Source organism: Eschrichtius robustus, chromosome 1, assembly GCF_028021215.1.
Source record: "Eschrichtius robustus isolate mEscRob2 chromosome 1, mEscRob2.pri, whole genome shotgun sequence".
Taxonomy (NCBI): Eukaryota; Metazoa; Chordata; class Mammalia; order Artiodactyla; family Eschrichtiidae; genus Eschrichtius; species Eschrichtius robustus.
In genome coordinates, this window is record NC_090824.1 from 125,982,172 (window position 1) to 126,005,122 (window position 22,951).

The 22,951-nt window shown below is 41.9% G+C and overlaps 1 protein-coding gene across 5 annotated transcripts in view; it reads left to right on the plus strand.

The window, feature by feature from the left end:
* Positions 1 to 22,951, plus strand: part of ZNF609 (zinc finger protein 609) — a 220,351-nt gene that overhangs the window by 192,192 nt on the left and 5,208 nt on the right. For all 5 annotated transcript variants that reach the window (XM_068553483.1, XM_068553476.1, XM_068553457.1 and 2 more), the window contains 3 exons: positions 16,635 to 16,722; positions 17,465 to 19,805; positions 21,184 to 21,550. In XM_068553483.1, coding sequence (XP_068409584.1) covers positions 16,635 to 16,722; positions 17,465 to 19,805; positions 21,184 to 21,550 — 2,796 coding nt within the window. The remainder of the gene's footprint in view (positions 1 to 16,634; positions 16,723 to 17,464; positions 19,806 to 21,183; positions 21,551 to 22,951) is intronic.

Genomic DNA, 22,951 nt, shown 5'->3' on the forward strand with positions numbered 1-22,951 from the left:
CTCTCAGTTGGCACCTAGTTTTGGGTTTGGGGAAACTTAGGACACCATGAAGTCTATCTGGATCTGATTGTAGCCCTTATTTTGAGATCAGATGCTCTAAATATTGAAACTAGGTTTGGGCAAACTGCAGTTTTTCTTTGGTGACCTTGTGTCCCTTTAAGCCTAAAAGTTTGTTTGTTTGTTTTTTAATTTTATTGAAGTATAGTTGATTTACAGTGTTGTCTTTAATTTCTGTTGTACAACAAAGTGACTCAGTTATGCATATATATATATTCTTTTCCATTGTGGTTTATCACAGGATATTGAATATAGTTCCCTGTGCTATACAGTAGGACCTTGTTGTTTATCCATCCTATATATAATAGTTTTAAACCTGAAAGCTTTAGCAAGTGGTCGCTGTCTTCCTGTGAAGAGAAAAGGAGAGCAAAGAAGCAAATCATCTACATACTGCAACAAAGTAGAACCCCTGAACTTTATATCATCCAGATCAGCCTTCAGGGTTGGTGAGAAATGAAGGGCTCTCAATAAAGCCCTTGAGACATTACTATCCTGGTGAATTGTTTTTCTTCCCAAATGAAAGCAAACAGGTGTTGGCTAGCTTCATCAACTGGAATACTAAAGAGTGAACTCATAAATCAGTTACAGTAAAGAATTTACTTCTGATAGGAATAGATGTTAGTAACGTATGAGGGTTAGGAACAACAAGGTATTGAGGGATAACAATGTTTTTTTTGTTTGTTTTTGGCCGTGCCGCGCAGCTTACGGGATCTTATTTCCCCAGCCAGGGATTGAACTCGGGCCACAACAGTGGAAGTGCCAAATCCTAACCACTGGACCACCAGGGAACTTCCTACAGTGTTGTTTTTTTTGCTCAGAGGGCCTGGGCCTCCACCCTTGGCCCTTAGGTTTTCTCACTGGGAAAATAGAAGTGTTACAGGGGCTAGTACAAGGGGTAAAGAGGCCTCAAGCCTTGTAATCTTCAATTATGGGCTTTGTGCCTTGAAGGGCTGCTTTACTTTATATGATATTGATTAATTCTGGGAAGAGGTTTTGAGGAATCTATGTGAAACTTGATGGGAGATGCACTATTAATTTTGCCAATATCAGTTGGAGATTTTGCCCATAAGGAAGGTGGTAGCTGATTCAATAGGGACAAATGATCAGTGTTTCCAGAATCAGCTCTAGAACAAATAAAAAGATGTCAAAGGATCATTTAATTCACCTGGCTGGTTACTTTGATGACTACTGTCAAATTCTAGAGTTAACTCTTCCTTTTGGGAGAAAGAAATTTTGGCATGATACTTCTCTAAGAAGTCTCGGCCTAATAAATGGGTAGGGACAGAGAAACTAAGGAGGAAAGGGTGTATGTATCTGAAAGGGCCTAAACAAAAGGGAATTGGTCAGAGATAGGAACCTTTTGAGGTTCATTAGCGATCCCCACTATTTGAACTGGGGTTTTTGGGGGGTTTTTTTGGCCACGTCTCGTGGCATGTGGGATCTTGGTTCCCCAACCAGGGGTCGAACCCGAGCCCCCTGAATTGGAAGCATGGAGTCTTAACCACTGGACTGCCAGGGAAGTCCTGAAATGCTTTAATATTCCCAGGCAGGGGCTGCTTTATATTAGCTGGGTTGAGCACTGAGAGTGTGGCTCCAGCATCATTTAGGACTGGAAGAGACCCATTCCCAATCTGGAGAAATGTTTCTCCAAGTCGATTAAGAGGGAGAATTGGGAAAATCCCTGGTAGTTCCTTAGAGCCCCATAATTGAGAGTTGGGAGGATGTTGGAAAGGCTGGTTAGAGAGCTGAAGATGCCTAAAGTACTTAAATTTGTAGCAATCTCTTTTCCAATGTCCTAGCTCTTTGCAGTAATAGCAGAAACTAGGAGGGTTTTGGTTTTGTTTAGGAGCCTTCATTTGCTGGATTTGAAGATTAAGAATTTTGGTGGTCTCCCATTTAGGTGACTCATCTAGAGTGCAAGAGAGCTGGCTTGTCAGATTAATTAAATCTGGGATGAACATGGTTTCCCATTCCATCCTGGTCTTTTTTACTAGATGAGAAAGATCCCAGTTCAGCCCATTAATAAAAATAGAGTTAAAAACTACTAGGTGGAATCAACACATGAAGGAAGACCAGAATTTTTTTTTTTTTAATCTGAAGTAGATTATAATAGTTATGAACAGTTTCATCAGATTTTTGTATGCAAGCCTGAAGTTTGTTCCAATCAACAAGCTTTGGAAAAGCCCTAAGAATTGCTCGATGAAGTCGCTTAGCCATATCTCGAACCTGATCATGTAGTAAGTTAGTGGGCTGGTCTCCCAGTTGTAATTCTAGAGACATTTCAGGATTTTCCCAATTAGCAGTTTTCATCCAATGCTGGGCCTGGCCTTCACCAACAAGTATATGAACTAGCTGATATAAGTCAGGGAAACCAAATTGGTAAATTTGAATGACTATATTAAATTCCTCAGGGACTTCCCTGGTGGTGCAGTGGTTAAGACTTTGTGCTCCCAATGCAGCGGGCCTGGGTTCAATCCCTGGTCAGGGAACTAGATCCCACACGCATGCCGCGACTTAGAGTTCACATGTAGCAACTAAGGAGCCCATGCGGGTGGGATAGGGAGGGTGGGAGGGAGGCTCAAGAGGGAGGGGATGTGGGAATATATGTATACTTATAGCTGATTCACTTTGTATATTCCAATAAAGATATTAAAAAAAAAAAAAAAAAGAGCCCACGAGCCACAACTGAGACCCGGTGCAACCAAGTAAAAATCAATTAATCAATAAAATTTTAAAAAATAAATTCCTCAGAAAATCTGTGAGGATCTTCAGTTACTTTGGGAAAATCTTTGACAATGGCTCACAGTTCAATATAAGGGAATATAAGAAATTAAGGGTTTAACCTCTGGATCCTCAGAAGGCTTAATTTTTTTTTTATGATTTTTTTAAAATTTTATTTTATTTATTTACTTTTGGCTGCATTGGGTCTTCGTTGTTGCACGCAGGCTTTCTCTAGTTGTGGCAAGCGGGGGCTACTCTTGGTTGCGGTGCACAGGTTTCTCATTGCAGTGGCTTATCTTGTTGCAGAGCATGGGCTCTAGGTGCGTGGGCTTCAGTAGTTGTAGCACGCAGGCTCAGTAGTTGTGGCTCGCGGGCTCAGTAGTTGTGGCTTGCGGGCTCTAGAGCGCAGGCTCAGTAGTTGTGGCACACTGGCTTAGTTGCTCCGTGACATGTGGGATCTTCCCAGACCAGGGCTCGAACCCGTGTCCCCTGCATTGGCCGGCGGATTCTTAACCACTGTGCCACCAGGGAAGCCCAGAAGGCTTAATTTTTAAGGGACAGGTTCTAACAAGTTGAGAGGAAAAGGGAGCTGGGAGAGTTTCAGAGAGGGGGTAAGTTCCGGGAGAGAATTTGTATGAGGGAATTGAGGGTAAAGAGGAGGCATAGGCAGTATAGAAGGAAGGATTGAAATGGTGCTGGAGGCAGAGTCTGGCCACAAGAAGCCAAGGGAGAGAAAGGTGGTGCCAGAGGTGGAGCCTGAGACAAAGAAGCCAAGAAGAAGAGCCTGAGACTTCAGGAGCCATTTTATCTTTCTTTAATCATTTATTTGCCTCAGTTAATCTTAAAATCTTATTTTGCGGAGAAGCAGTTTTAGGTTCCTGATAATGTTTGGAAGCCTTAAAATGCCAGTTGAAATAGGCATACCATTCAGCTCTGGAAATTTCTGAGCTATTGTAGTCCAGTTCAGTTTTAAGGAAATTAAGTTTGGGGATTTTAAAAGTTCCCCAAAATGGCCATTGATATTCTAAATTGCCTTTGGACAGGTTGGTCCATTTAGTTAGAAATGTGCATGAGGAAGGACCACAGTTTTTAAACATAAAATTGGCCAGAGTCCCAGGGTGTGGGGGCCCACAGATAACTGGGATCCCAATTCTCAGAGGTTTTCCTCTAGAGTAAAAGAACAATTTTCAAACAGCTCAAACAACTTACAGTTCGAACAGCTCAATTCAAACAGCCTGCAAGCTAACACAGCCATTTCTAAGGAAACAGCCCGTACCTGGAGGAACCAGGCCAAAGGCTTTTCAGCCATTTTCCAGAGAACAGCCCCTAGTCCATAGGAATGGGCCAGTGACTGAACTGGCACAGTTTCAGTGAAGCAGCCCCTGTTCCCAGAGGAATGGGCCAATAGCTTCTCACCCAACTTCAGTTAAAACAGTCTGATTTCAAAATCACACTGAAGTGCCAAATGAGTGCCAAACAAGGCCATACAGAATAAGGCCTTAACCAGAAAAACAAAACCTTAAAATGGATCCTGAGTAAAGCCTGGAGAGCTTCATACACAAAGAGGGCATGAGCTTGGATCCAGGAGAAAGACCCTCCAAATTCCAGGGTCAGCCAGAAAAGCGGTGAGCTCAGTGGGTTCAATTGTGGGTACCTCACCTGTTTGCTCACCAGTCCTGGAGTCTTCAGGGGTCTCCTCTGGTCCCCGTATGGGCCACCAAAATGTTGACCTAAATCAAATAGATGGCCAGATATTTCTCCAGCAAAGATGGGCTTATTTGAGATCAGCAGAGAAGTGCAATTCAGCGTCTGCAACCATGGTGAGCCACATGCAAGTTCCTGCACAGCAAGGGAAGAACACTTTTATAGAGGGGAAAGGGAAATTGGGAACACTGTAGTAAACAGAGTCCATAGCTTTTCATTGGCTGAGTCCTTGCCAGGAAAGAAGAGGAGTCTTTCTTCCTACTGTTTGGGCTCTGCTATCATCACAGGGCATGAGAGCTCCTTCTTGTGGTCCCCCAACACTATTTAATTGAGGTTTCTGTTTATCAGTTTTTTATACCTTACTTGAACAGAGTTTCTGGAGAGAAACAAGGAGCATTCATTCATTCAACATATATTTATTGAGCATCTACTATATGCCAAAAATGTTTCTAGTTCTTATAGATACAGCAGTCCAAAAAAACTGACAAAAATCTTGCTCTTCATAGAGCTTACATTCTAATAGGACTGAACAGACAATAAGCAAGATGAATAAATAAAATTTCTGCTATGTTACATACTGATAAATATTATGGGGAGAGGAAGGTAGGAAAGGGAACTAGAAAGTATATAAGTGGGGAGTGGGAATGAGGGATGGCCTCACTGAGATGACTCTTGAGAAAATATTTGAAAGAAGTGAAGGGAAAGTAGCTTTGAGAATATGGGGGACGGGGGGAAGGGATGTTACTGATGATGGAATGGCAAGTTCAAGGCCCTAAGATGAGAACATGCCTCTTGTGTTCAAGGAACAAGTAGCTCATGTGCCAGAACAGAGTGTGAGGGGCAGAGTAGTAGTAGATGATGTTGATCAGAGAGGTAATGAGGGCCGAGATCACATGAATCCTTTAAGATCACAATAAGAATTTTGCCCTTTAATCTGGGTGAAATGGAAAGAAGCCTTTGGAAGGTTTTGAGTAGAGGAATGATAGGCTATGACTTGGATTTTAACAGGATCTCTCTGGCTCCTGTGTTGAGAATGGGTCAGAGAGGGATAGGATGGCTATTGCAATAATTAGAGGAGTACTTGGAGCCAGAGAAGTGGAGATAGTGAGATATGATCAAAATCTGGATATATTTTGAAGGTTAAGCCAACAAGATTTGCTGCCTGTCGGATGTGGGGTATGAGAGTAAGAGAGGAGTCAAGCAGAACTCCCAAGGTTTTTGACCTGAACACCTGAAAGGATGGAAATGCCATTGCCTGAAATAGGGAAAACTCAGAGCCAAGTTGTTATTGGGAGCAGGGGGCAAGGGAGTGGTCAAGGGACAGGTGGATATGAGGAGCTCAGTTTGGGTCATGTTAAGTTTGAAATCTCTTTTGAGACATCAAATGGAAATGTCAAATTTGCAATTAGATATATGAATCTGGAGTTCAGGGAAAAGGTAGGTGCTGGAGATAGAAGTTTGAGTCATTAGTTAGATATGAAGAAGTAACAGCAAAAGGTGCTGAGAAGGAGTGAGCAGAACAATAAGAAGAAAATCAGGCCAGTGTGGTGTCCTTGTCCTGAAAGCCAAATGAAGGAAGTGTTTTCAAGAAGGAAAGTGGAAGCTAGGAAGCAAGGAAGCACATGGCATACACGAAGGAAAGTGGTCAACTGAACAGTAGGTTATTAGATCCCTGAGAGAAAGCATGTACTAAGTGGAAATGGTAAAAATGAGGGCTCTGGAGGTAAAATTTACTCTTTCCACTATTGTGCTTGTATCAGTCTTGACTGCACGACTGTTTTTTTTTTTTCCTTCCATATTTATTTATTTGGCTGTGTCGGGTCTTAGTCACGGCACGCAGGTTTTGTTTTGTTTTGTTTTTTTGGGTTTTTTTGTTTTTTTATAAATTTATTTATTTATTTTTGGCTGTGTTGGGTCTTCGTTTCTGTGTGAGGGCTTTCTCCAGTTGCGGCGAGCGGGGGCCACTCTTCATCGCGGTGCGCGGGCCTCTCACTGTCGCGGCCTCTCCCGTTGCGGAGCACAGGCTCCAGACGTGCAGGCTCAGTAGTTGTGGCTCACGGGCCTAGTTGCTCCGTGGCATGTGGGATCTTCCCGGACCAGGGCACGAACCCGTGTCCCCTGCATTGGCAGGCGGATTCTCAACCACTGCACCACCAGGGACGCCCTTTTTTGTTTTTTTTAATGTTTACTTATTTATTTATTTTCTTATTAGTCATCCATTTTATACACATCAGTGTATACATGTCAATCCCAATCTCCCAATTCATCACACCACCCCCCCCACCCCTAGCCACTTTCCCGCCTTGGTGTCCATACGTTCATTCTCTATTTCTGTGTCTCAATTTCTGCTCTGCAAACCGGTTCATCTGTACCATTTTCTAGGTTCCACATATAAGGGCACGCAGGTTCTTCGTTGCAGCATGTGGGCTTCTCATTGTGGCAGCAGAATGCATGGGCTCAGTAGTTGCGGCACGCGGGCTGTCTTAGTTGTGGCCCAAGGGCTCTAGAGCACGTGGGCTCGGTAGTTATGGTGCGTGGGCTTAGCTGCCCCGCCGCATGTGGGATCTTAGTTCCCCATCCAGGGGTCAAACCCGCGTCCCCTGCATTGGAAGGCAGATTCTTACCTCTGGACCACCAGGGAAGTCCCTGCACAACTGTTTTGAATTGTCCTCGAAACAAAGTGGTGCTGCTTTGGGATTGGGTTTTGTCTTAACACTGCACTCCTCCTGTGACCTGGGGGAACCTGATTGCTGCCTCATACCTAAGTCATTTCCCCTTTACCGTGTTCCGGTGTTGATCGCCTTTAAGAAGGGAGAATACTTAACTCAGCACTCTAAAACTTAGTAATGTTTAATGAGATTATGTCTGTGAGGCCCTTGGTAAATATGAAAATAACCACCTAGAGAAACACAAAGCACTACTTTTACTACTACTTTTAGCATATTATTATTTTTATTATCTTCAAACATGCCAACCCTTTCCTTATTTTGTGAACACTTATTCAAAATAGAAAGCTTTCTAAAATGAAAACTGACTTTTCTCTTTCTCTTCAGCCTACTTTGCTGCCTTAAAGCTAGCCCTTAATAGAGAAACTAGGTCTGTTAAGTGTTATTTTCTGCTTTTTCCTTCTTGTCTTCTTATTCTCCCAGCTGTCTCAACTCAGAACCTTGTAGGAAGAGAGTTATACTTCAGAAAACTGTTTGCTTTGACATTTAAACAAGCCTCCATTTTGTTTTTCCATATTGGAATTTTTCCTCTTCCCCTCTCCCATTTCCAGCACTCTGACCTGTGATCTTTTCAGCTCATTCATTATTGTTAACATTTGCAGATTATACAAGAGGAGGGAGACAAATTTATAAACACGTGTTCCTACCCAGCTGTTTCAAGAGTAGGAATAACATTCCTCTTCTAATTGTATACCTGCTCTCTATACACAGCTATGCTCATCTGCCCTTGTTAATGAGGTGCCTACTTCTAAGTCTTACCTTGTCTAGAAATAAATGTACCCTGTTCCTATTCAAATTGGTTATACAGTAATCAGAGCAGCCCATCACTGGGAGGAGACATCCATATGAATTCACTTTGCTAACAGCCAGAGAGAATTTAGCCCAATTGCTTTCTTAGGAGGTTTGTCATTTCCCTTAAGATGCCAGGGCCCTAGAAAGGGATAGGAATCCTGTCCTTTTCCCCCCTGGATGCCTCCCTACAGTCCTTTATGTATCTTTTATCTAAGATGAAGATAAAGGGACATATTAAGGAAGTTGTGTAAAAAGAATCAGAACCCATTAAGAGATAGATGTGTAATGCCTTGAAGATCTGACCACTCATCAATAATGAGTAATGAGTAAATTACTTAACCTTTCTGGGCTTCCATTTCCTTATTTACAAAGTAGCTTTTTTTTTTTTTTTTTAATTTATGTATTTATTTATTTTTGGCTGCGTTGGGTCTTAGTTGCGGCATGCAGGCTCTTAGTTGTGGCATGCGGGACCCAGTTCCCTGACCAGGGATCGAACCCGGGCCCCCTGCACTTCGCGCGTGGAGTCTTAACCACTGGACCACCAGGGAAGTCCCAGAGCAAGGATTTGGACTAAGGTTTTCTGACTGCAAGTTCAGTGATCTTTAGACAGCATTCTACATCAAAGAAGAATATAGTTGAGTTATTACAGATAGGCCCTGGGAGTGCTTAATCAAATAGTATTTTATTAGTCTATGACCAAAGACAAACAAAAGACTAATTCTGGAGTCTTTTAAGTTGTTTTTTTTTTCTTTTCTGCTCAGTTCTTTTTTTTTTTAATATATATTTTATTTTTAGCTGTGTTGGGTCTTCGTTGCTGCACATGGGCTTTCTCTGGTTGTGGCGAGAAGCGGCCACTCTTCATTGTGGTGCATGGGTTTCTCATTGCAGTGGCTTCTCTTGTTGCGGAGCACGGGCTGTAGGTGCGCAGGCTTCAGCAGTTGCGGCTCGCGGGCTCTAGAGCGCAGGCTCAGCAGTTGTGGCGCAGAGGCCTAGTTGCTCCGCGGCATGTGGGATCCTCCCAGACCAGGGCTCGAACCCGTGTCCCCTGCATTGGCAGGCAGATTCTTAACCACGGCACCACCAGGGAAATCCGAATTCTAGAGTCTTATTCTCTAGATACATTACATAGAAAATGTGCCTTTGGGCACATTGAATTACTGTATTCAAACTTTCGACACATCCCTTTTGTTCTGAACACATAGCAAGAAGTAAAATACATAAAGTGAAAATCAAAGAACATGTTTGGGCTCACAAACAAAATAATCTTATCCATGGACCGAAAACAGAAGAGATGCAAGTCACTGAGTGAGGCTGAAACTGTGGGCCAGCCGGCCTCCAGGTATGGGACCAGAGAACGGTGCCTGAGAGATGAGTTCCTGGTACTGAAAATATCTATAGAGATAGTTCATAAATAGAGAGAACTTGAGGCCAGGGGAGTAGGATGCCAACCCCCCAACCAGTCTCATGGAAGGAGACTTTTAAAAAGTTAATTGAACTTAGCAACAAAAAGAAATGAACTACTTACTGATACATGCAACAACATGGTGAATCTCAAAAGCATTATGTTAAGTGAAAGAAGCCAGATGTGGAAGACTGCATGCTGTCTGATTCACTGTATATGAAATTCTGGAAAAGGCAAAGCTATAGGAATATAAACCAGATTAGTCATTGTCTGGGGCTGGGGATGGTGAAATGAGATTGATTGCACAAGGGCTGAGTACTTTTTGACTAATGGAAATGTTCTATAAATTGATTGTGGTAGTAGTTATACAACTGTAAATATTAATCACACTCATCAAATTATATATTTTAAAACAAATGGATTTTATTGTATATAAATTATAACTATAAAGCAGATTTTTTTTAAAGGGTATATAGGTATAGGGCTTCACACCAGAGTGACAAGTGACAAGTTAGTTGCATGGCAAATTGTGTAGATTCAGACAAAGGTGAAGAATTGGAGCAACTAATGAAATCAATCTACTGTATTAGGTTTGATTATAATAGAACCTACCCGTTGTTGGAGCTTTAAAAAAAATTGCCCTTGATAAAGAATTTGTTACTTAAAAAAGAAAAAAAGTTAATTGAGTGGGGGAGGAGGGAAGCCTAAGGAGTTGTGAAGAAGCTGCCTGCTGGTTCAATGATTAGAACTGTGATATCTTAAATACCTTCTAATGGCTCAGGCCATTAGAAGACCTCTTCAGACTAGGTCCTTAGGGGGCTAGATGGAAGAAATTGCAAAACTATTAAACAGAGAAGGGGGGAAATTAGTAACAAAAACATCTCATTCAAAAAAGAGACTGGAAACCAAAATTATATATAATAGAAATCTAATGCTAAGAAAGATAACCACTAAAAATTAACCAGGACTTCCATTTTGAGGAAGATGGAGTAGACAATACCTTTCCTGATTTCTCCCACTAAATACAACTAAAAAACCTTTACATTTTATATATATATATATATCTCATATACAGAAATATCCAACAGAGGACTAGTATCTAGAATACATAAAGAACTCTCAAAACTCAACAGCAGAAAACAATCCAGTCAGAAAATGAGCTAAAATATGAACAGATATTTCACCAAAGAGGATATACAGATGGCAGATAAGCACATGAAAAAGCTGTTTAACATCATTAGCATTAGGGAAATGCAAATTAAAAATCACAATATGAGATATTACTATACAACTATTAGAATGGCTAAGATTAAAAAGAGAGAGAGAGGACTTCCCTGGTGGTGCAGTGGTTAAGAATCCGCCTGCCAGTGCACGGGACACGGGTTTGATCCGTGGTCTGGGAAGATCCCATATGCGGCAGAGCAACTAAGCCCATGAGCCACAACTATTGAGCCCACGCACCTAGAGCCCGTGCTCCGCAACAAGAGAAGCCACAAAATGAGAAGCCCGCGCACTGCAACGAAGAGTAGCCCCCACTCGCTACAACTAGAGAAAGCCCGCGTGCAGCAACAAAGACCCAGCGCAGCCAAAAATAAAATAAATATTTTTTAAAAAGTTAAAAAAAAACACCAAAACTAAATGCAACTACAGTATGACCCAGTAATTGCATTCTTGGGTATTTATCTTGGAGAGATGAAAACTTAAGTTCAGGGGACTTCCTTGGTGGTCCACTGGTGAAGACTTCGCGCTTCCACTGCAGGGGGTGGAGGTTTGATCCCTGGTCAGGGAACTAAGATCCCACATGCCATGCTGTGCGGCACAGCCAAAACAAAACCAATAAATAAATAAACAAATCTTATTTTTAAAAAACCAAAAAACTTAAGTTCACACAAAAACCTGTACACAAATGTGTATAGCAGCTTATTCATAATAGCCAAAAACTGGAAACAACCCAGATGTCCTTCAGCAGGTGAGTGGTAAGACAAACTATGGTATCTCCATACCAAACCACCAATAAAAAGGACTAAACTATTGATACATACAACAACCTGGATAAATCTCCAGAGAACTATATGCTGGTAGGAAAAAAAAAAAAAAAACAGTCCCAAAAGGTTATATACTGTATGATTCCATTTATATAATTTTTTTGAAATGACAGAATTATAGAAATGAGAAACAGATTACTAGTTGCCAGGAATTGAGGAGGGGTGGGGATGGGAGGGAAATGAGTGTAGCTAGAAAAGGACAACATGAGGTACCCTTGTGTTGATGGAAATATTTTGTATCTTCATTATGTCAATGGCAGACTCTCAGTTGGGATATTATACTATAGTTTTGTTGCAAAATGTTACCATTAAAGGGCATGTGAGATCTCTTTATTATTCCTTACAACTGTATGTGAATCTATAATTATCTCAAAAATTTTAAATTAGTTTTAAAAATTTAACTGTCAGGAATTGAATGCACACCTGGTGAAATTAACATATGGTACAAAGACTGTAATAAGTATGTTTAGAATTCTTAAAGAGAAACAGAATAATAAACTCTATTAAAAATAAAACTATGAAAAAAATAAAAAATAAAACTATGAACCAAACAGCCAGTAATTAAATAATGTCATGTAGATATGAAAAATTAACCAGTTTAAAATTTTGGAAATGAGAAAAAGTCATTTAAATATAATTATATATTATATTCATTGAAATTTTTTAAAAACCTCAATACATTGGATAAATTCTAGGCTACATGTAGTCAAAGAAAAGATTATAAATTGGAAGAATCAAGCACAAAGAAAAACTATATGAGAGATCAACATGAGTCCTAGAAACAAAAAAAAGAAAGAATGGCAGAAAGGCAATAAATTAATATATAATAGGTAATGACTTTCCTGAATTAGAGAAATTCTAATTAGAAACTTAACTAGGTAGGTTGTACACTCCAAGTACTGTATGCCGAACAGATAAATAAAAGTAAATTCAGGGAGACTTCCCCGGTGGCACAGTGGTTAAGAATCCACTTGGCAATGCAGGGGACACGGGTTCCATCTCTGGTCCGGGAAGATCCCACATGCCGCGGAGCAACTAAGCCCGTGCGCCACAACTACTGAGCCTGCTCTCTAGAGCCCACGAGCCACAACTACTGAAGCCCGCACACCTAGAGCCTGTGATCCACAACAAGAGAAGCCACTGCAATGAGAAGCCCACAACAAAGAGCAGCCCCGCTCACTGCAACTAGAGAAAGCCCTCGTGCAGCAACGAAGACCCAACACGGCCAAAAATAAATAAATTTATTTATTTTAAAAAAAAGAGTAAATTCAGTATTCTGGTTAAATATGGTAGATTGAAAGTACATGTTTACCTCCTACCTTCCCCCTAAAACCCATTCAAATGTCAGTAAAGGGATTTTGTTTTTAAGATATAAACTCACAAGGTAAAGAAGACAGACAGGTATAAATCAGTAAAACTTGGGACACTAGAAAGCAGATGCACAATGCTAATTTAAGAGACCTGAAAAAACAGAAGCTTGTTTGTTTGTTTCTTTGTTTACCTGAGGTTGGGAGGAAGGAGAGCCAAGAATAAGGAGTTTGCACCACAGATTTCTAGAAATATTCAGAAATTGGAAATATCAGAGTACCTTTGAACACAGGGAATATGAGGTGAAGCTGAAGACAGAAGACTGGCTGAAGGTCTAGAGAAGCAGCAAAGGCTGTGCATTATTATCCCCATCCTACACAGCCCCTCTGCCATTACAGAAAACTGATGTTCACTCTTCGGAGAGTTTCAACCAGAGCAGGGACACTGGGCATAGAGGAAGGCAGGGTGCTGTACCAAGGACTAAGTGAAAATCCGTATAACATAGAGAAACTGGCAGGCAGGTAAGAAATTAAAGAGTTCCTCTCTGGGGGAATCTGACAAGTCCTGGAAAGGAGGAAAAATCTCTACCAGTATTCATGGCTTAATGGAAAGGCCCACACGTAGTGCTTCCCGTCCAATTTTTATTACCTTTCATTTAAATATGAACAAGATCCGAAGGTCACCAAACTTTTTGAGGAAAACCTGAAAAACAAGAGATTGTAGGACAAAACAAACAGAAAAAAAGGAGTTAGAGGGAAAAAACTACTGAGAGAGCAAAAGACTATTGAGAGAAAAAAATATATAATGAAATATCTTCAGAGAGATAAAATATTGTATCCCATGAAACAAGGATACTTTTTTTTTTGATTAAAAATGGTAAAAATGAAAATTTCAGTATGTAACCTAGAAGATGAAGGAAATCCCTTATAATATACAACCAGAAGACAAAGAAATGGGAAATAGGCTAGAAAGATAAGAGGATTAGTCTAGAAGGTCCAAATAGGAGTTCCAGTAATCAAGAACAAGTGGCAAGTATAATTGATAAGACAGAAAATTAATAAGGATATAGAGGATTTGAAACACATTATCAATCAACTTGATCTATCATTTATGGGCTACCCAACAACTGCAGAGTATACATTTTGAAATATTCTTTTCAGGTGCACATGGGATGTTCTTCAAGATAGACCATATTTTATACCATAAATTAATTCTCAATAAATTTAAAAGAATTGAAATCATATATAGTATGTTTTCTAATCACAGTAGAATTATATTAGAAATCAGAAACAAAAAGATAGTTGGAAAATTCCCAGGTATTTGAAAATTTGACAGCACTCTTCCAAATAAACCCAGAATCCAAAAAAAAAAAAAAAAAAAAAAAAGCCAGGGAAACTAAATGTTTTGACCTGAATGATAATGAAAACATATCAAAACTTGTGGGCTATGAGGGAAATTTACACCTTAAATGCTTACATTAGAAAAGAAAAAAGATCTAAAACAGGGGTTGGTGAACCTTTTCTGTAAAGGGCCAAATAGTAAATATTTTAGGCTTTGAGGGCCATATAGCCTCTATGACACATACTCAACTCTGTCTGCCTTGAGGCGTGAAATCGGGCATAGGCAGTGGGCAAATGAATAAATGTGGCTATATTCCAATAAAACTTTATTTCTGAGCAGTATTTGAATTTCATATAATTTCACATGACAAAATATTATTCTCCTTTTCATTTTTTTCTACAAGTAAAAATGTAAAAACCATTCTTAGCTTGTTAAAGATACCTTTAAAATATCTCATGGTAGAATGTTTATGACCTTGTGATAAGACATAAAAAGCACAAACAATAAAGGAAAAGCTTAATATATTTGATGTCATTCAATGTAAAACTAACCAAAAATAATTTAGAATTAAGGCAAAAAACAAAAAACAAAATTAAAAACTCCATGTCAGGGAATTCCCTGAGTTCCAGTGGTTAGGACTCTGTGCTCTCACTGCCTAGGGCCAGGTTCAATCCCTAGTCAGGGAATTAAGATCCCACAAGCTGTGTGGCGCAGCCAAAAAAAAAAAAAAAAAAAGTCCATGTCAGACATTTTATACCATGTTAAATTTCAGGTGGATCAAAGATTTAAATATAAAAAATCAAACCATAAAAATACTAGAAGAAACCATAAGAAAAAAACTGTTAATAAAGTGATGGAATGGGGAAAGCCTTTTGAAATATGACAAAAATTCTGAGGCCATAAAAGATTGATAAATGTAACAACCTAAAAGTAAGTAATTTCTGCATAGCATTAACCAACGTTGGCAAATGACAAACCGGGGGAAATATCTGATTTGTAGTACAGTCAGAAGGCTTACTGTGGTATATAAACAGTCACAAATAAGAAAAAGACTATAATTCAGTAGAAAAATGAGCAAAGGATATGAACAGACAGTTCATTAGAAGGTAAATACAAATGTCTCATAATGGTATCTTGTAATGAAATGCTGTACAAACTCATAATAAGAAACATGACATTAAAACTACATAAAACACCATTTTTCTCCTATCAGATTGGCAAAACCAGAAAGTTTGAGAACACTATGTTGCCAAAGGGAAAGGACAACAGGTGTTCTCATAAACTACTGGTGGGTTTATAAATTAGTACATCCTCTCTGAGGGCAAATTGGCAGTATTTATGAAAAATCCAAATACAAATGCTCTGTGATTAGCAGTTTTACTTATAGGAATTTATCTTACAGACATATTCTGTGATATGTAAGATAAAACATTTGTACTAGGTTATTTATTCAGCGTTATTTTTAATAGCAGAAGAATGAAGCAACCTAAATGTCCATCAACAGGGGACTGGATAAATAAATGATGGTACGGTTTGAAATCGTTCATATGCAGCCATTGAAAAGAATGAAGTAGTTCTATGTTTACTCATATGGAATGATGCAAAATATATGGTTATGTGGAAAATGTGCAGAACATTGGTGTGCATTGCTACCATTTGAGGAAGAATATATAAACATATTTGCTTATAAATAAATACCTCTGGAGGAGTACATGGATATCCATGGATGTTTCTGAGTATGGGGCCTGAAAAGCTGAAGAACAGTGACAGGAGGGACACTTTATTTTATATTGGGATTTGTTTGCATTTTTTTTGGCTACCTTTTAAATTTTGGAGTGTGACTATGGTATCTATTCAAAACCATTTTTAAATAAAATGAACGTGTCAGGAATGTTCATTGTGATGTCATTTAAGAGCAAAAATGTGCAAGAAACATCTAAATTTCCATCAACAATATGTATAAATTGTGGTCAAATTATGCAATGACATACTTGAGCACCATTAAAATAAATGGGTTAAGCTCTTCATGTCAACATTGATAAATCTCAAATTTGTAATGTTAAGTGAGAAAGGTAAGTTATATACCCAGCATGATCCTATCAATGGCAAGTTTGAAAATATAGTAAACAATGGTTTTCAACTATGATGTTTTATTCTTTAAAAAATAAACCTATTGCAAGTATAGCACAAAATTTTATAAATCCATTGAGCTGGGTGGTGGGTACATGAGTTTTTGTTAAGTTATCCTTTGTATTTTTTTAGTGTATTTGAAATACTGCGTAATTTTTTAAAAGTTAGGAAAATGTGCCTTAACTGGACCAAGGAATCTTTGCAACCGTTGCCCATCCTAAGGGGCCCTGGTAGTGTTGTAGGCAGTTCCTGTGGAACTATTCCAGCCTAATGCTGTTAGGCCCACTGGGACCTAGAGCACCACCTAAACCCTCCTACAGGAGCCAGAATGCTACTCAGATGGAAAATACTCTTCTCAGTGGCCAACAGCGTTTGTCTGGTCTATATCTGAGTCTTCTTGTCTTCCAGGGATGTTGGTGGTGAATGTAACATGGAGGAACAAGACTTACGTAGGTACACTTCTTGACTGCACACGACATGATTGGGCACCCCCCAGGTAAGCACTCTACAGCTTTTTAGTTTATGTTAATCTGAACCACCCTCATCAGTGATCCCTTACACCTTTATCTTGTTAGAGTTGGACAGCTTTTAAAAGACACCCAGCTTTTTTTTTTTGACACCCAGCTTTTAAAGGACAGTTATGTTATAGAAACAAGGGAAGGCATTATATTCATCTGGCATTCAAGAAGAATAAATCAATGGGTAGGAATGGTGAGAAGATCCTATTTAAGCCTTTATCTGGAATGACTGAATTCTGGCTTCTACCTACAGTCACCTTGAGACCAAGGCCAGAATCTGACTACAGGTGAACAAGCATTCATTGATGATGGTTTTTGATAGTAGCTATCTCTCCGAAGTTTAAACTCGAGAACATTTTCAGTTTCATAAACTACACTAGACAGTCTGGGTTTCACAAGGACCTTTTCAAGTTGCAGTTGGCCGTAAGACTGATATTTCAGTGAATAGCACTTTACCGCTTGTTCCTAATATTAATTTCCAGTTTGTCAGGGTTGGGGGAACCCAAATCTTGGGGAATAATTTATAGTTAGTATGCAGATAACATTCTCGGAGCTCACCAGTTAATGCAGTTACCATGCTTTCAGAAGTTCCTTTAACAAATCGTATTCACTGAAAATGATAGTTACCATATGGACAGTTCTTCTGGAGGCTGCAGCTAAACTGGTTTGAAGATAGCTTCTTTTCTTAATAATATCCTGTTGTGTTTGTCATTTGCCAAGGTTCTGTGACTCTCCCACCAGTGACTTGGAAATGCGCAATGGTCGGGGTAGAGGCAAACGCATGCGTCCCAACAGTAACACACCTGTCAATGAGACAGCCACAGCCTCTGACAGCAAAGGGACCAGCAGTAGCAGCAAAACCCGAGCAGGAGCCAACAGCAAAGGCCGTCGGGGCAGCCAGAATTCTTCAGAACATCGCCCAGCTGCCAGCAGCACCTCTGAGGATGTCAAGGCCAGCCCCTCCTCAGCTAATAAGCGGAAGAACAAACCCCTTTCAGACATGGAGCTGAATTCTAGCTCAGAGGACTCCAAAGGGAGCAAGCGTGTCCGTACTAATTCCATGGGCTCAGCCACTGGCCCCCTCCCTGGGACCAAAGTGGAACCCACTGTTCTAGACAGAAATTGCCCTTCCCCAGTCCTGATTGACTGTCCCCACCCAAACTGCAACAAAAAGTACAAGCACATCAATGGACTTAAGTACCACCAAGCTCATGCCCATACAGATGACGACAGCAAGCCAGAAGCAGATGGAGACAGTGAGTACGGAGAGGAGCCCACCCTACATTCAGACCTCGGGAGCTGCAATGGTGCATCTGTCTCACAAAAAGGTTCCTTGTCCCCTGCCCGCTCCGCTACCCCCAAAGTTCGGCTCATAGAGCCCCATAGCCCTTCTCCTTCAAGCAAATTCAGCACAAAAGGCCTCTGTAAGAAAAAGTTGAGTGGGGAAGGGGACACAGATCTCGGGGCCTTATCCAATGATGGCTCTGATGATGGACCCTCAGTAATGGATGAAACAAGCAATGATGCCTTTGATTCTTTGGAAAGGAAGTGTATGGAAAAAGAAAAATGTAAAAAGCCCTCTAGTTTGAAACCTGAAAAGATTCCTTCCAAAAGTTTAAAGTCAGCCCGGCCCATTGCCCCTGCCATCCCCCCACAGCAAATTTACACCTTCCAGACGGCCACCTTCACAGCAGCAAGCCCAGGTTCCTCCTCAGGCTTGACCACCACAGTGGTCCAGGCCATGCCCAACAGCCCCCAACTGAAGCCCATTCAGCCCAAGCCCACTGTGATGGGAGAACCTTTCACAGTCAACCCTGCCTTGACTCCAGCCAAGGACAAGAAAAAGAAAGACAAAAAAAAGAAGGAATCTTCAAAGGAACTTGAAAGTCCTCTGACCCCTGGGAAGATATGTCGAGCAGAAGAAGGCAAAAGCCCATTCAGGGAATCATCAGGAGAGGGGATGAAGATGGAGGTGCTCCTAAATGGCTCCTCAGACCCCCACCAGAGCCGACTGGCTAGCATCAAGGCGGAAGCTGACAAGATCTACAGCTTCACGGACAATGCTCCCAGCCCTTCAATTGGAGGCTGTAGCCGCCTAGATAGCACTACCCCTACCCAGCCCATGACCCCCTTACATGTAGTGACCCAGAATGGGGCTGAAGCCAGCTCAGTCAAAACCAACAGCCCTGCATACTCCGACATCTCTGATGCTGGGGAGGATGGGGAGGGCAAAGTGGAAAGCGTCAAATCAAAGGACCCTGAACAGTTGGTTAAGGACGGGGCCAAGAAAACCCTTTTCCCCCCTCAGCCACAGAGCAAAGACTCACCATATTACCAAGGCTTTGAGAGTTACTACTCTCCGAGTTACACACAATCCAGCCCAGGGGCTCTGAACCCCAGCAGCCAGGCAGGAGTGGAGAGCCAGGCCCTGAAGACAAAAAAGGATGAGGAGCCTGAGAGCATAGAGGGAAAAGTGAAGAACGATGCCTGTGAAGAAAAGAAACCAGAGCTGAGCAGTTCCAGTCAGCAGCCCTCCGTCATCCAGCAACGTCCCAACATGTACATGCAGTCCCTGTACTACAACCAGTATGCCTATGTGCCCCCCTATGGCTACAGCGACCAGAGCTACCACACCCACCTCCTGAGCACTAACACCGCTTACCGGCAGCAGTATGAAGAACAGCAGAAACGGCAGAGCTTGGAGCAGCAGCAGCGGGGACTGGATAAGAAGGCAGAGATGGGCCTGAAGGAGCGGGAGGCAGCACTCAAGGAAGAATGGAAACAAAAGCCGTCAGTTCCACCAAGTCTCACCAAGGCCCCCAGCCTGACAGACCTGGTGAAGTCAGGACCCGGGAAGGCCAAGGAGCAAGGGGCTGACCCTGCCAAATCAGTCATTATTCCCAAGTTGGATGACTCTTCCAAGCTCCCCAGCCAGGCCCCGGAAGGACTTAAAGTAAAGCTGAGTGAGGCCAGCCACCTAGGCAAGGAGGCCTCTGAGGCGAAGACAGGTGCCGAGTGTGGCCGACAGGCAGAGGTGGATCCAATACTCTGGTACCGACAGGTAACTAACTGTTCTGGAAGGAAATAGAAATACCGTTTGATAGTTTTTCTGTCTTCCTCACAAATCAGGGCTGTCCTTTTGTAGGGAATCAACAGAATACAGATTAGCAGAAGAAACCTATAATTTTACGGATTCTTTACTTTTGTAAATCATTTTAACTTTTTTTGTTTGTTTGTTTCTTATTTATCTTTGGCTGCGTTGGGTCTTCGTTGCTGCACACGGGCTTTCTCTAGTTGCATCGAGCGGGGTCTACTCTTCGTTGCAGTGCGCGGGCTTCTCATTGCGGTGGCTTCTCTTGTTGCGGAGCACGGGCTCTAGGTGCGCGGGCTTCAGTAGTTGTGGCACGCGGGCTCAGTAGTTGTGACTCGTGGGCTCTAGAGCGCAGGCCCAGTAGTTGTGGCGCACGGGCTTAGTTGCTCCGCAGCATGTGGGATCTTCCAGGACCAGGGCTCGAACCCGTGTCCTCTGTGTTGGCAGGCGGATTCTTAACCACTGCGCCACCAGGGAAGCTCTAACATTTTTTTTTTTTTTTTTTTTTTTTTAATGTGGGATCTTCCCGGACCAGGGCTCGAACCCGTGTCCCCTGCATTAGCAGGTGGATTCTTAACCACTGCGCCACCAGGGAAGCCCTAACATTTTTTTTTAAAAGCACTTTTTACACCAGTAAAAGGTGTTTTTCCCATTTGACAAGAGAGGCCCAGGTAAGTTAGCTTGATTTGTCTGGAATTACTTGAGACTTAACTGGCAGAGCCAGAACTGGAACCCAGGTATCTAGTGATTCCTAGTCCAGTGTTTCTTCCGCAGTGTGGTTCCTATGGAATGAGTTAATGGTGGTCTCTTTAAAGTAGGACAGAAGTATGCAACTCAGACCGAGTTACTCTCAAAAAGATTTTCTAGGCAGAGTTAGAACTAAGAACTTGGTCTTACATTTTGCTCTGTTCCTCAGACTTAGAAAGTCTCCCCTTCCCTCTTTGTGCCACAGTTAGACCACCCTCCTCTGAGCGGGGCAGCACCCATAGCTCTCTGCCCCTGAGTTTGCTCTGAAGAAGGGAAACCACCTAAATATCCTTGGAAAGGGAACGGCTTCTTCTAGTCAAGGAGTCCTTTCCCCAGAATGCTTGTTCTCTCCTAGAGAAGACCCACTGGTGGATTTTCCCTTTCTTTCACCACATCTTATTTCCTTTTATGGGGGGAGAAGACAGGCATTTAAGCAGGAGGGACCAGAGGTGATTTTAAACAAAGGTCAGTAGAGGCCAAGATCCTGCTGTGCCCCAGGTGTCTAGTATTATCTGCTCTGGTGTTTCTACGGGGACATTGGGCTTGAAATCTCTCTCTCTTATCTGTAAAACACTCAGAGCTCATTCTGTGATTGTTGTAGGAAGCAGAGCCCCGGATGTGGACATATGTTTATCCTGCCAAGTACTCAGACATCAAGTCAGAGGATGAGCGGTGGAAGGAGGAGCGGGACCGCAAACTGAAGGAGGAAAGGAGTCGGAGTAAGGACTCTGTTCCCAAGGAGGATGGGAAGGAAAGCACAAGTAGTGACTGCAAGCTGCCCACGTCTGAGGAATCCCGCCTCGGGAGCAAGGAGCCCCGACCAAGTGTCCACGTGCCTGTGTCCTCTCCCCTCACCCAGCACCAGTCCTACATCCCCTACATGCACGGCTACTCCTACAGCCAGTCCTATGACCCCAACCACCCCAGCTACCGGGGCATGCCTGCCGTGATGATGCAGAACTACCCAGGTACGGCACCGAATTCTAGCTGCTGTTCCATTCAGTGGGAAGGTAAATGAGGCACAGATTTCGAATCCAGAGTTTTCTTGCTCAGCTCTAAGGCTTACTGAGGCTCAGGTGGATGACAGCTCTGATTTGAATGTGGCCTTCTGTGAAGTGGTCACTCTAATCCTGAGCTCCTTGAATGACCCCTACTTACAGTCTGTGGGACCACTCCTCCCTCCCTTGCACCAGCTAGAGGGTTGACTCTACAGTCAATTTTTATGAATAACTAAAGGCGAAACCCCCTCTCTACCAGAGCCGTCTTCCCTCAGCTGGGATTTTCTAAACACATACTCTAGGGACTTCCCTGGCGGTCCCAGTGGGTACAGGTTCAATCCTTGGTCAGGGAACTAAGATCCCACATGCCTCGGGGCGTGGCCAGAAAAACAAACAAACAAAAACACATACTCTCTACATTTTGCAATGTGCTAGGCACTGTGGGGAATACAAAAGAAAGAGGGAAGACTATCTCAATCCCCTCAAGGAGCTTACAACTTAATTGCAGCAGGAGAGAACAAATAAAATTCAACCCAGGAGAGTGCAGGTATTCATTTGCAAGATCGTGTTTAGCTGTAAGGTCAGGAGGCAGTCTGTGAGGGGAAGAGCAGTTTGAAGTCAGATTGGGGGTAAGTCCAGCTAGAAAGATTCAGTCTGGGAAAGATAAACTCTTTATACTGCCATCCATGAGTTCTTGGGGAGGGGGGCACAAGGTAGGAGTTTAAGTGTTTTTTAACTTGTTAGAAGAAAAGGCTCACTTTACTCACTGATCTCTGTTGCCTGAAGAGCCATGTGGGATGCTTCTGGGGTGGAAGACTCCTTCTTTCACTTCTCAGAGCTCCCACCTCCCTATAAGAGAGCAGCTGAAATAGTCTTGATATTGACTTTATAAGGCAAATACTAAATAGGACACATAAGCTTTTCAAACTGAGATAGGAAATTGTCTCATCCTGTAGTATTCCTTTCTCCTGTTACCCCAATCCTTCTATATAAAAACAGTTGTTCCATTTGATGAGTACCTGCTCTGTGCTAAGGCACTGGACTAGGTGATTTATGTACATTATCTTATTTAATCTTCTCTGTCAACCTATGAAGTATTGGTATCTTCATTGTGATGGTCAAGAAACTGAAGCTCAGAAGGTTAATTGGAGCTAATTAATTTGTTAATTTTGTTCAGGGTTACCTAACTGGTAAGTAGAGGAAGGATTTGAGCCCAAGGACATCTCCAAATCCAATGATCTTTCAAATCCTACGACTGTATCACTTCTCCAAGATGAATCTGAGATTGGGGCTCTAAGGAAGTTGGTTCGCCAGAAACTGAGGGCCATGTTTCTAATATCCCTTAGCTGTTTGCCTCTAGAGCTCAGTAAA